The sequence below is a fragment of the Mycteria americana genome, chromosome 1, assembly GCF_035582795.1.
Source record: "Mycteria americana isolate JAX WOST 10 ecotype Jacksonville Zoo and Gardens chromosome 1, USCA_MyAme_1.0, whole genome shotgun sequence".
NCBI classification, from domain to species: Eukaryota; Metazoa; Chordata; class Aves; order Ciconiiformes; family Ciconiidae; genus Mycteria; species Mycteria americana.
Genome location: NC_134365.1, coordinates 79,405,122 through 79,418,787, shown reverse-complemented (window position 1 = coordinate 79,418,787; position 13,666 = coordinate 79,405,122). Strand labels below are relative to the sequence as shown.

General features: G+C 41.2%; 1 protein-coding gene across 1 annotated transcript in view; it reads right to left on the bottom strand.

Moving 5' to 3' along the window:
- Positions 1–200: 200 nt before the first annotated feature.
- Positions 201–13,666, bottom strand: part of UPK3A (uroplakin 3A) — a 34,510-nt gene continuing 21,044 nt past the window's right edge. Inside the window, exons 2-7 of the mRNA XM_075491738.1 lie at positions 7,028–7,101; positions 6,043–6,198; positions 3,092–3,371; positions 1,769–1,851; positions 1,154–1,286; positions 201–288 (exon numbers count right to left, since the gene is read on the bottom strand). Of these exons, the coding sequence (XP_075347853.1) occupies positions 201–288; positions 1,154–1,286; positions 1,769–1,851; positions 3,092–3,371; positions 6,043–6,198; positions 7,028–7,082 (795 nt within the window). The 5' untranslated portion in view covers positions 7,083–7,101. The remainder of the gene's footprint in view (positions 289–1,153; positions 1,287–1,768; positions 1,852–3,091; positions 3,372–6,042; positions 6,199–7,027; positions 7,102–13,666) is intronic.

Here is a 13,666-nt window from a genome sequence, read left to right as displayed (position 1 = left end):
ATCTCATTAGGACAAGACAAGATATCATGTACTGCAAGACTTCAAAGAAGTTGTCCTTATTTCATCTATGCTGTTCATCTTCAGTTGCCTGGTTGCATTCTGTAGCTTGTTTTGGGCTAGCATTGAGTAGAAGAGAGAGTCCCATAGGTCTAGCACGTGTAGCAATTTAGTTGCATTTCCACCTTTGACTTACAGGTTGTTCACTCAGAGCTTAACTGTGGCCTTGGTTCACTTTGTTGAATAGTCTGAGACATGCACCTTGTCTCTGCAGAAGAATCTTCTGATCCCCTGGTGGGCAAGTGAAAGGCTTTATTAAGTTCCAGTAGAGACTGAGTGGAGCCTACTGTCACAACATTTTGCAAAGGCTGATTGCTACTTATATCATTTAGCATCAGAGAAGCCCATAGATTTAAAAAACAAAAATAATAATTTGCAATGCAGTTTTTGCTTTCCACATCTTTAATCCAGGAAAGCCTGGCAGAGCTGACTGAATACAGAGCACTTGTATCATTTTCAAGTGAATGAAAGAAGTGGGTGTTAGCAGCCCTGATACCCACCATTTCTAAAATTCAGTTCATTCCCTCCAAAAGTTCAGTTTAGGAATCAATCAGGCCTCATTGATTTCCCAGGGCAGGGGGTGCAGAAGACTAGGGAACATGCATAGACTAGTTGAGTTATACAGCTCCAGCAAAGTCTCACTTATTAATTGAAAGGGCTAACTTATTTCTTCTGGGGAGGAGGCAAATAAATTAAAATCAAGGCATTAATTAGGACATTATGTAATATTTACAAATGCCTGCACTCCTTAAGACAGTTTCCAAACTCCTAAATAGATGGAAAGCTGCAGTATGTAAGAAAGAATATACAGGCTTTAAGTATGTGCAACTCTACTGGTTTTTTTACCAGTAGTCCTTACTAAAGTCTTGCACCTAGTAAGCTTAAGGCTGTGTAATAATTACAAGAGCTGCTGATCTTAGGGAAGATTATGAAAAAGTAGTCTTTTCCCATTACCAGCTTCAAAGTTTGGAGGACACCATCTGGTCTGTCATCTCAAAGAAGACCAGCAACAGTGGCTTGGAGCCATAAGGAAGAAGGCTGATGACTGAGGGTCTAGGTACTCTTACTGGAAGTTGTAAGGTGTAGCAGTACTTACATGACAGCGGAGGACACAGAAGCAAGGAAGCCAGCAAGCAGAAGGAACACAAGAACACTTAGGATCGATGTAATGACAATCATGTCTCCACTCCTTCGACCAGGCCAGGTATCAATTTTCAAGGGAAATTTAACTAGAAACGCATGGAAAGAATGTTCCTATGATCTATTTTTGACCATGAACACTGCCACCAAATAGGAGAAAGTTGGTGATTTAGGAGAGGCAAACTGATTATGTCTATACCTGAAATCTTAGATGATTTATGGGAAACAGGTTTAAGACTCAATATCAGCATTTAGAGTTTATAAGCTTTCCTCAGCAGGTTAGCCAGTATGACTAGTATCTGTATTACTGAGAAATGTCAACAGTACCAGATACCACGACGTGCATCAAATCTGAAACTGCATGTACAAACTTTATCTTTACTAAAAGAATTATTTTGAAGGATACAAAAGAAGTAGAGAATTATTCCATATTTAAGTCTGCTACTCCAATATTGAAAGGCTGACAAAATTGTTAAAACTGTAGGAAAGGACTAGGTGTTGCTTATAGAGCAATAGTGTCCTAAGGCAAGCACAGCTACTCAAGAAGACCTGAGCAAAGCCACAGACTTACCTCTTCTGGTTTTGATTGGGTCAGACCAGAGAGTTTGATCTTTCACGATACCTTCAGTGGTATCTAGCAACACGTATTTAAACCTGTGGGGAAAGTGTGTTAAATTAGGTATTTCAAATTTGAGCTTCCTTACTAGCATTTTTAAGCTACTGGATTATCTGGTCAGACTTCAGGTTTTGTCAAAGCATTAGACGGAGACAGTCAAAGGTAACTGACTATTTCCAGAGACCTTATAAAGAACAAATAGAATTAATCAATCATGGAAAAGCGTTCTATGCTATGTCATGCAGTTTGCACTTTATTCTTGTGAGCCTTGGCAGATAATAGCTTTCCAACAACAGTTTTTCCCAGCTTGCTATTCCCTGTTGTGAAGAGCCTCATTATTTAGGACAGCAAGTGGTTTTGATTTCCATATGGAAGTCAAAGATTTTGTCCAACAATAGAGATCTTTGGCACTTTCCCTGCTAGAGGAGAGTATTGAAGAGACAGGCCAACATCAGATCTGGCAAAGAAATTAAGTTTCCATTCCACAATAGTTTGAGTTCTCAGAAATGTCCTCAAGAGACAGGAAAGGCAAGACAGTTTTTACAAAACTAAGAGCCCATAGTATTTTGTTTCAGAAGCATATTAGGTCTTCACAGCAGATGTGGCTCCATGTGACTGCCATTTTTACTACAGCTTTTAAATAGCTGGCAACAGCAAAACAAGTGTTTCGGGTAACAGCTGTCAGGGTGTCCAAATTCCCCAGATGGCCAGCTTCCCCAGACAACAGGGGTCAGACAAGTCTGCAAACCACCTGGCCCTCACTGTGAAGTCTCCAGTAACATTAGGGGCTTCCTGGAGCTGGAGACCAAGAAGAACTTTGGCTCCCCAGAATCCCATCAAGACAAAGCAAGCAGAGCAAGCAGATATGGATCTCCATATCTGCAGTTTGGCAGAATCATCTAACACAAAATACATGGTGAATAATCTCAACATCATTTTCCAGTCAAAATCCTTTTCTACCAGCAGTTTCTAATCAGATGCTGTCACCGGATTACCTACTCCAACACAGGTATAGATCCAGCAGTTCACACATTAATTTTCCTACTGATCCATGAATTTGACATGATAGAACTCACCAATGCTAGGGCACCATAGAGCACCATCTGCAGGGTGCTAGACCAAAGCCAAGCCATCTTCATAACTACCCTTGCAATAGAGCATTTCAGTTAGGGACTGGTAATTCACATCATGCCATTACAAAGGGACATTACAGACTCAATGTTGCTTCCTATTGTGTTTGAAGAGCAGCAATCACCTTGTAAGAAGTAAGAATTATACCTGTATGTTGTGTCTGGTGCAAGAGGTGGGTTACAGACAGCTAGAAAGTTTGGGTCGTACAAACAAGTCCCATCATCCCCGACTCTGAAAAGGTATTGTTTCAGGACATCAGAAACTTTGTTGATATCTCCTACATCAGCAAGTTTGGGAGGCGATGCACAACTGGGTACATTGAACGAGGCAGCCTTGTAAGGTCCAAGCTGCCCCCCGCTTGTTTGCTGGAAGGTGCTGTCGAGTGGTTTGCTGCTGTTGTCGGTCACCAGGGAGCTTATGGCACTTGCTGCAGGAGAGATGCTTTTTAATAAGGCTGTTAGAACTAGTTCAGCCCTTTCCATTCACCCTGTATTTACTTGGCAACTTGCTCTTCTACCCCAAAGCACTCAAAAGGGAAACCAAAAATCTGCTACTAGTTTGGCTGTGTAGTGATCCTACCCCTTCCTCATTTGTTGATGAAGCTCTTTACATTTGTCCCTCAGAAACTGTGAAGGATCCACAGCATATCTCAGATCAACACTTTTTAGTAGCCACCCTCCCAAAATTCCTTTTCCGAGGAGAATCTGATGGAGTAGGGAGGAGGGTGGCAAAGGCTGCTGTTTCCCCATGCCACACATGGCTCCAATAAACATCCAGTAAATCCTGCCATTTCAGATTTGGTACTATGGCCAAGGCAGAGTTCCTATAGAGTCAACTCTCCCATCTCCTGGAGCAGAAACCCTTAGACCTCTGGTCATGCAGCAGCTGGACCTCCCAGAACCACACAGTATGCAGACCAGTGTGCAGGGGCTGCATGATGTGGTATCTACAGTTCTGGCCAGCCAGGCATGTCACTGCTTCCAGACAGCATGCCTCAAAGCCTGAAAGTCCTCACAGCTTCAAGCAAAGTGTGAATCTGTGCCCAGCCCTACAGCATAGTTTGGAAGCTCGCTTGCAGCTCTCAAACCTTTCCTGCTGCAAAGCCAAGGCACAAGTCCCAAGAGATGCTCCCAAGTTCTGCAAATGTGGGTTACATTTTTTCTGGGAGCCCCCTCCAGCTGTTCAGTGCTGTCAGCAGTGAAGGAATGCCAGCTTTTCCAAAGCTGCGGTACTTTGGGAACTACTTCAGTTTGGAAATGTTCTGCTGTGCTCCTGGAGCAGAGTTCTTGCAACTGCTTGGTCATGAGAAGTTTTTACCTATGATCCAATGCAAAATTAAACCTGTTTTAAAAGGGAAAAGTTTCTAGCACAGGTTAGAAAACAACTTAAGGGTCGGTGCTCAAGGTAGTTGAGCTCTGACACCCCTCTCTTCCATGGGAGCCAATAACATGAAAGCAAATACTAGCTAAGACATGCTCTATTCTTAGGCTTGCTTCCCCAAATTATAATACTTCTCACAGCTATGTCTTCCTGCTCTCCCAGTCTCCACTTCAATAACTCTTAGCCTGGCTCTGGTGAAAAAGTAAGAGCTGATGCCTAAGCAAGTTCATTTTGTGGTTTGTTTTGTTGTTGTTGGGTTTTGTTTGTTTTTTAAACTTTACTAGGTAGATCAAGTCTGATAGCGACATTAACAAGAATAGAGCTAAAAGTTACATTACTTCCTCAGAAATTTGCTAGACCTTCAGCTTTGTAGTATGCTGATATATTTCCTTACCAGCAGAACTGAACATAAGGTGTTAAGAAAATTAAGTTCTCTGAAGTTTTCCTTCTCCCTGCTCCAGGAGGCATCCAAGGGTGAGCCAATGTGCTTCTCTGCAGACCAGAGACAAATCCAAATAAAATTCCTCCCAGTCTGCCAAGTAACAAGTTTGCATCTGCTTGCCTTAAAAGCAGCAGAAGAGCTTTCTCTGTATATAACCCCTTTTGTAAAGATTCACCCGTATGTGTAGGAAGTTTTTGACATAGAATCTGCAGGAGATGGGGTGAAGTAGTTTCTAACACAAAACATCATATTTGCAGGTATAACTAGCTATCAGTAGCCTCATATAATTATAATGCACTTATAGTCTGTTTTAGACATATAAAGATGTGCACTTTGGTCACGGGATGTGTCTCAGAAGGCCGTTCATTCACAATTGTCTATGTTACCTCTATGGGATGGTGTCTCTGGTTATGGCTTCTACCCGTTCAAGGCCTCCTCCTTCCACCTTGTCCAAAGTGGCAACAATCAGCAGTGGAAGTTTTAGACGTTTTGTCTGTTGGCCAATTTCTCTACTTCCCCCCTCAAGATCTCTGTGCCTCTTAGAAAAAGAGGCTGCATACAGCATCCAGGGGAGAAGGTGTGATATAAAGAAGTCATTTATTTCTGTCAACTTACAGAGTAGCTCTAGCTGGCATTCAAAATAGTCTGCCAGAGCAGCAGGGAACAGAGAAGGCAGCTCTTGGTCACTGCCAGCAATGTTTCATTGCCAAGCAGTTATGAAATTCATTTTATGAATGAACACATGGGCCAGGCATCTTTGACCACAAGTCTAGCATGACTTGCCTTTATCTACTACTACAACAACAAGAAGTAGGTCCTTGCAAGGGCTGGCTACCCTAACTATGAAGCAAACAGCAGCAGTTATCCAGTTTCTCTCAGCAGGTTTACTTAGGGGAATTCAGGCTTTTATACAAGGCATTTGTGTTTAGACAAAGATAAAGTATCAGACTGTGGACCACTTGGTTTCATTAGCAAGATTTGGGCAAACATTTATAACCGATAGTGCTGCTCCATACCTACTGGGAGTCAGCTAGCACAGTACTAACACTTGCTATCGTTAATCAGCCCCATTGAAGTACTACAGTTATTTATATTACATTTTACAATAACACCCTAGAGAAAACTGAGACCAGAGGCTCAGCTTGCACATAGCTCACAGCTACAGATTTTTCTCTTTTCCCTCTTTCAGACCCACTCCCATCAAACTGTGAAGAATTGCATGCAATGGCCACATCATGTAGTTATCTTCCAGAGAGGCATAATGCTGGTTACTCACCTGATTCCTTCATTGCATACAAGTAGATGACATAAGATTTATTTGGACACAGTGAGCTGTCAAACATACAGAAAGGTTTTTCTAGAGCAACTGTAGTGAGAGTGGGATTGTTTGTAGCAAGCTGAGAGGCTGCAATCTGAGGCTTCAAGCTTTGATCTAGAAGAGAAAGTTACCAAAAAAGCATATGAAAAAAATCTTTTTCCTCTCCCCCTGCAAGCTCTGACTCAAAAGGGAGGATCTGGCAGTGCTAACAAACAACATTAAAACATAAAAGGGGGATATGAACTGCAGCTGAGCAGGAAACAGCCTACCTGCCATGTGAAAGTTTGAGAGTTAGGGGTTTTGCTTTAATACAAAATGGGGAACACGAGGATTTGGGGAGGGAGGTAAGAGATGTTGCTTCTCAAACATACTGGTCACATCCCCTCAGAAAGACAAAGGCAAAGCCTCATTATAGGAGAGACTTGAACCTCTGTCTTTAGGGTCCCACGTACAGACTCTCCCCTTCAGTGGCAGCACCAGAAGCAGTACAGTCAGTTCTTGAGTCCTTTAGCAGCAAGGAGTCTTAATAAGGTTTTTAAGACCAGGCTTGTTAACACACAGAGTGAGAGATTTAGCAGAGAGGAAAGCTGTCTGGGAGAGGCCCTAGAGAGAGCAAGTGATATTAGAATAAAGTTTATATCAGACACTTCCCCCCCTACACAAGCTCATCCCATCCCCAGTCTCCTGGGGAAGATTAACTAACAATGAAGAGCAAGATTCAGCAGCTCCTCCTCCTTCCCAGCCTAGCTGCAGTAGAGACACTTTAACAATCTTCCAGCAGAATATACATTTGAAGCCCTGAACTCCCCTCCCAATATGGATCCTAGAGCAGAAAGTTGACACCCAAGACAAAACAAAAGAACATAACAGAAACAGAAAGGGAAGAGATACAAAGAGAGGAGCAACAAAAAAGGAGAAGAGACTGCAGGTAGATGCCTCTTACCTGCACACAGCTGTCCCAAGCAGTAAAAGGCTAATACAACCCAACGGCTGCACATGCTTGAGCCCTCCAGAAACCTGTCACAAAAATAAAAACAATGCTGGGAGGCAGCCCCCACTGAAGAGCTCCCACACCCACTCCTTCCCTGAAGTCAACCACAGCTGCTCCTTTCCACAAGGTCCCTGTGGTTAGGAGCTGCCTACCCCCTCAGCACCTCCCTTTATGCTTATTGCCCCTCCTGCTCAGGTGTCACCAACCCCTCCCCAGCTATTATCTGCTCCCAGGTGAGGAAGGGTGTTGCAGCTTTGGTTTCCACCTGATATTGGGCACCAGTGTAGCTCTCAGCAGTGGTATGGGTGTAAAGAGAGTTTTTTTCCCACCTGTGTCATTGACAGGTGGCTTTGTTCTTTACCTTCTTCTGTCTAAAAACTTTTGAAATCATGTAGGGAAAATTTGGAACTGAATGTCTGAACCCTGCATCCAGTCTCTATCATGGATGGTTCTGATTTAGAGCTCTAAATTTGGGCAGCCTTAACAGAGGTTACAATTACCTTCTGAATTGTGTTTCCTGGGTTACATCCTGAAAAACATAAGCCTTCTGCTTCTAGTTAACCCTAATGTGATTCAGGGTGAATACATGAATAGCAAACCACTGGCAAATGACCTGTTGTACTGAATTGTTCAGCTGAGAATATTCTTGATGAGTAATTGCTATTAGAAATGGTTTATTATGTAAGAGCTCAGATTACAAAATTATTAATCACCCATTTAAAATAAGCTGAGGGGAAAAAATAAGTATCAGCAAGATTTTACAGAATTAATGGGGCTAACATGATGTCACTGCAGCAACTCCAGATTTACACTAATATCACTACAGTTACATTACCAAAACCATCTCCTTTATTGATATGCCATGGGCCCCAGAAATCTGTTTGAAATATGTAATCAAATGATTATAATGTAATTTCCTCCCCATATGTGTCTCATTTTGTTTCAAATTCTGCATGTCATCTTCAGTGTGTTTGGTCTGACTTTTTTCTCACACTACTTTTGAGGGAGAATATTGGATACAGGAGTTACCCTAGATTTGCACTGCTATAGAATAAGAATAAGTTGTATTATTCCTTCTCACTCTACAATGCACTCTAAGCCTGTGCTGGCATAAATACTCAGGTAAATCAGATTAAGCCAGAAAAGATCTTTCCTTTCTGTCTTTTATTCCTAGGAATCTGATTTTAACATTTACACTGGGGGGGGGCAGTTGTACAAACTTGGTACTGATCTGCTCAAGAGTGTTTTTATCCCTTAAAACAATATAATAATGCGCAAAATCTGTAAGGTTTCTGACTCCACAGTAAAAGCACAGCTTAAGAACAACAAGGTCTCTTTCTCCACCATAAAATCAATACTTCCTCCAAACAGTGATTCCTGTAAAATCAGATCCTGAATTCTTTAGAGAGGTAACCCTTCCAGACCAATCAGCAGTGGCTTTTTTTTCCTTAAGACAGAAAATAGACACATTATTTGCCTAATTAAAAAACACCAGGACATATTGGATGGCAGAGAAAAATAAATATTCTATTTCATGGCATGCAAGGCACTTGCATGTGCTACAGAATACTCTTCCAAGTTTTATAAGAAAGTGCTGCTCCCTCATTCACCTTCTAAAGAATCAAAACAGACAACAGAAAAGAATATAAATTTTAAAACTCAACAGATTAAGGCCCAGAATCACAACAAAATTTTTGATTTAAAGGTAGCAATTTTTTTTTTAGATTCACAGCCATCAGGCAATAAATTCAGCACATATTACTCAGGCAAAAACCTGCATGACCTTCTTGGAGTCTTGCCTGAATGAAGAGTGTGGCAAACTGCTCCTTGGGCTGCAGTAGTACAAACTGTTACTCAGGCGATTAATTTTACAACAGCCAGGAGTATGTCAATAGAGCTGCTGATCACAGAAAGTTAATCACCTTTCAAAGTGGTTACAGGATGACAATCTTAGCCATTATTTTTCATGAGGATATTTTTTCAGCCATCATGATTTAGTTGAGTACAAGGCCATCTTGCACTCTGGTGGAATTCACCAGCCACAATAAGGAGGGATAACATTGCTGTGTTGCAAGATTTTAAAATTTTTGGGTTTGTTCCATGCTCAGAAGAATCTCAAACAAAGGTAGAAAATTAACATGACAATAAACTCTCTCAGCTCCATCTGTGCTGGCAGATGTGTCCTAAATTAGGACCAGATCTCATCCTTGCTTACACTTGTGTAAATCCATATTAACTCCACTGAAGTCAGGGGAGCTGGTCTAGATTTAAAGGATGTTACCATGAACAAACTTAACCTCAGTATAATTACAAAGTTCCCTAAAGGAAGCGCAAGAGAAGACATCAGTATAAATTCCTATGTCTTTGTTTAAGCAACAATGCCAATTTTCTTGCTCTATGTTACCTTGTGGGCAATTCTGGAGGAATTCATAGAAGCCTCCAGAGTCAGTTTGGATTGATGGCTCAGTGAGAACAAACCTTGCCTCTAGCGCTGGCTTTCCAGGGCTGTGTGAAATGTGTTTGGGGAGGATGGGGCCTGAAGTCCTGAAAGGCCGTGAAATGTATGGAAACCTCCAGGATCTGAAGTCCAAACCTTCTTTACATGCTTGGCTGTGGGTGTAGTGGAGATAACCCTCCATAATCTGCTGTGCTCCATCTCTCCGGTCCACTGCACAGGCTAAAATTTATGGGCAACTTGCAAGCCCAGCTCCATGTAGAGAACATTACAGTGTTTAATAAAGAGATGAAAATAATGGTGGTGACATCTACCAGTCAAGATGGTAATCCAAAGGGTGAAAAAGACAAATAAAACATAGAATCCATTTTAAAGTACTTTGATGATCCTCACTAGTTATCTGCATAGCTATTATTAGCTTGTAATTTCCTGCAGATATCCTGGTGAGTGTAGCCCTTCAGATAGGAGCTGAAAGAGTAGGGGAGTAATGCCTTTGTGAATTAATGTTAAAAAAGCATTCCACAAATATGTGAGATCTGGAAGGCAAGGCAGAGATAGTTAAAAAGAAAAGTTGATAAAACAGGTGATCAAGGTTTGGGAGAGTGGTGGAGAGTTGACACAGTTAAAAAATAGGGAAGTACAGAGATATAGGATTGTAAAATATCGTGAAAGTGAGGACAAGTTGGAATGAGAAACAATGGAAAAGTTTTTCCTTCTGTCCAGTCCCTGTACTACAGACATGATCTGGCAGGATCTTTGACCACCTCTACTGCTCATTCATATGCATCAGCTGGTCTGCAAAGGTTAACCGCAAGGGAAGCAGCTGTAGTACTGTTATGATAAGGACATTTGTCCATTTGAGAGTGGCACTGAAACCAAAAAATCTATTCAAAGAGGTTACTGGCCAGCTACTACAGACTTCAGAAGTGGTTGTTCTGGGGGCTGGTATTAGTAACAGATTGTCATGGGCAGTGTCTGGAAATCCAAGCTGTCCTGGCAATGGAAACTTTCAGCTAATGGTAAATAACTTTCAGTCACTACTGCACTGTATTTATATCATAAGGCTGTAGATAAAAGGGAGAAATTTCCCATTTATCCAGGGAGAAAATGCCTCACTGAAGCAGGAAGTGAAATACCTCTTATGACATTCCTCTCTCTCAAAATCTTCCCAGAATACTTCAAGGCAGTAGGAGATTCACATCTCTCAAGATGGGCTGCACAAAGGCCACACAGATGCCTGGTACGGTTGTGCAGTTCTGAAATCTCATTGATATGTCTTTGGCTTCCTGGAGAAGTATTTCCATCCTTTGTTGCTGCCACAAGGGGCATTCACTTCTGATCTTAAAATCTACACACCTATTAACATGGCCTCAGGATTCATTTTTAGGGTCTCTCTTCCTCCTTTCCTAACAAAGTCCCTTTGCATGTAGATTATGAATCTCCAGAAGAGCTCTGCAAACTGCTTTGTTAAAAAAGGGACCGGTGTGATGGACGTAAGCCCCATCCTACATTCACTCAGCACAGGAACAGACTTACGTGCTGAGTGGGGGTCCCATATGTGCACAGATCGGAGCAGCATGACTCACTGAGCCATTGATCTCCTTAAATTAGAAATCTTTCATGTGTCCATAAGGAAATATGAAGGTTCAGTTAGAAAGATGAGAACTTGGAACTTATTTTATCATCTGGTGACAATTAATTTTGTGCAAACCTGAAAGGTCAAGCAGTGGAAACATCAGGAAGGGAAAAATAACTTTCTACATAAGAAATCAGGGCCACACCATCGTCTAATATAAATTGGCATGGCTCCATTGAGGTAAATTTCTTACAAACAGAAGAACCGGTCCTTCTTGCATTCCCCTCAGAAATCACGTATAAGATCTTATCACTGCAGTAAACCCTGAACAATCACAGAACACTGAAACATCTGCAGCTTGGAGGAGCCAGGGGTTAAAATGAAAGGCCTCTTTGTTAAACAGAAGTTATTGTTTTCTTTGCTGAAGAAATGTCTTACTATCTACGGTTATCTGCTTGAACTTTCACCTCATACCATTAAGAACCAGTAAGAAGTACTTCTTTTTATGAAAGTCCTGGGCTTACATGATAGTGTAGATGTCCCTAATAAAAGCAAACGCTGTTTGCTGCAGCCTTCTCAGAACTGCCCCTTGAGATGGATCATTTGTGCCAGACAGGTCAATGTAGGTTGGTCCCACATTTCTTCACTTAAAAAATGATAATACTTTCCTACTTCAGAGAATCTACTGTTGGTTGAGGGGCTTGTTCTAAACATCAATTATAATGAGGAGTCACACTGGTATAGAAGAGGAAGAAGAGAAAGTATCTTTGTAATTCAGAGTGGTTGGATAATTGTGTGTTATATCTATGACCAAAGTAACACAGTTTTTGATGAGGAACTAAGCAAAGATGATAGGGGATGGAGTTAATCTTCCTGGCCTGTGAACCGGCTACATTCCCTAGGCTGCAGTTTCTGTTAACTGACTTCATGCAAAAGTAACTTGGCTGTGTTGGCATGACGTGGGTCAATGCAATGACCCTTCCCTGGCTGATGTGAGGAAGCAGGCCTCCCTAAGCGGTGGGTGTAATCCCTCACCTTTGTCCTCAGGTTGCTCTTGATTACTTGTATAATGGAGCCCTTTTAATTTAATTTTACCAGGTAAATAAAATTTAGCTTTCTGGGTTTGCAAGCAAGAGTGAATTTTAATGACATGCAACTTGATTAATATTTGAGGTTTGAGAAGGATCTCTCTGTAATGGCTGAAGAGCAGGCTCTTTCCTCGCAAAGATTTTATTAGGGCTTGGAATACCTCTCTAACTCTAGAGTCCTGAAACATCACTTCATGGAGCCAGTTTAATACCCTTGAGACTCAGCTGAACTTCGGTGCAGTAGTTGTGGTTTTATATGAATGTGCAGTACAACACAACCAGGATCCTGTACTGATCAGTGTGCCAAATTCCACTGCAGTCAGATTAGGGTAAAAATTTTCTAACAAAATGATTAATTAGGTCTGTAATGTAATTAAAAATGGAAAAAGCTTTCTGTTAGGACTTCCTTTACTCACTGAATTGTAATCCACTAGCTAATTCATCGTTCCCAGAAGGACAAAAAGTATATGCTGTTTTTGACTACAGTCTTTATGTTGTAGCTGAAATGCTTTATACTGAATTCTGATAGATGCCGTTTGAAGTTAACAACCAGATAAAAAACCCTAAACCAGAACTAGCCCCTAAAAAGAGGTATATGAATCAGATGGTGCTTAGTCTGGATCCTCATTCTTCAGACAATATCACAGAAATGCCCCGTTCATTTGCCTTCCAAGAGGTGTAAAAGGGCTTCGTGAAAACAATTCTGATACACAGGTCTGTGGTATTCATATCCATGGTTCCAGTGCAGACTATGCAGGAAGATGGAGTAACCTGTAAAGGTAGGTAATGAATGCCATCTGCTGCTAGTCAAAATTTATGTTCTAAATGACATCCATATTTCTGGTTACTTACGCTCATTTTGTTTGTTGTTTGACAATGTAGTCCTCTATATAATTTGCATATAGGTTCCTACTGATAAAGTTTGAATGGCTCAGTTTCATCTCTGTTCCTCTTCAGTATTCAAAGGACTATATTATACAAAATATGCTTCTGAGTAGTGACTTCTTGTTCAACTCTTAATTGAATGGAAGCCATGAGAACATGTCAAGCAGGAATGCTGCCAGCCATGTATTGAGTTATCTCTGTAAGTCAATGAGAAGCATCAAAAGATTGCTTTTTTAAGGAGTTCATTCTCATGGTTTGATAACATGATATACAGCAACTTCTCATCCACAAATACAGTTGGAATATGACTAGAACAAGAGATTTGGGGAAAAAAGGATCGTGATGTAGTAAACTGCTGTGATTCACAATTGCTCTAGGAAAGGGAGAGAAATGCTTGACCCAGCTGTGTTTGTATGGTTTGTAGTTTAACATGACATTTATAGAGTTTCAGTTTACAATAGACTGAGATGCTTCAGTGTTTTCTACAGCTTCTTTGAGATCATGTGCATGGTGGATATGCTTGGCAGTAAATAGCTTTGGTCAGTGATTGAAGGCGGAAGAAAAGTCAATCTGATGCTGTAGAAGGC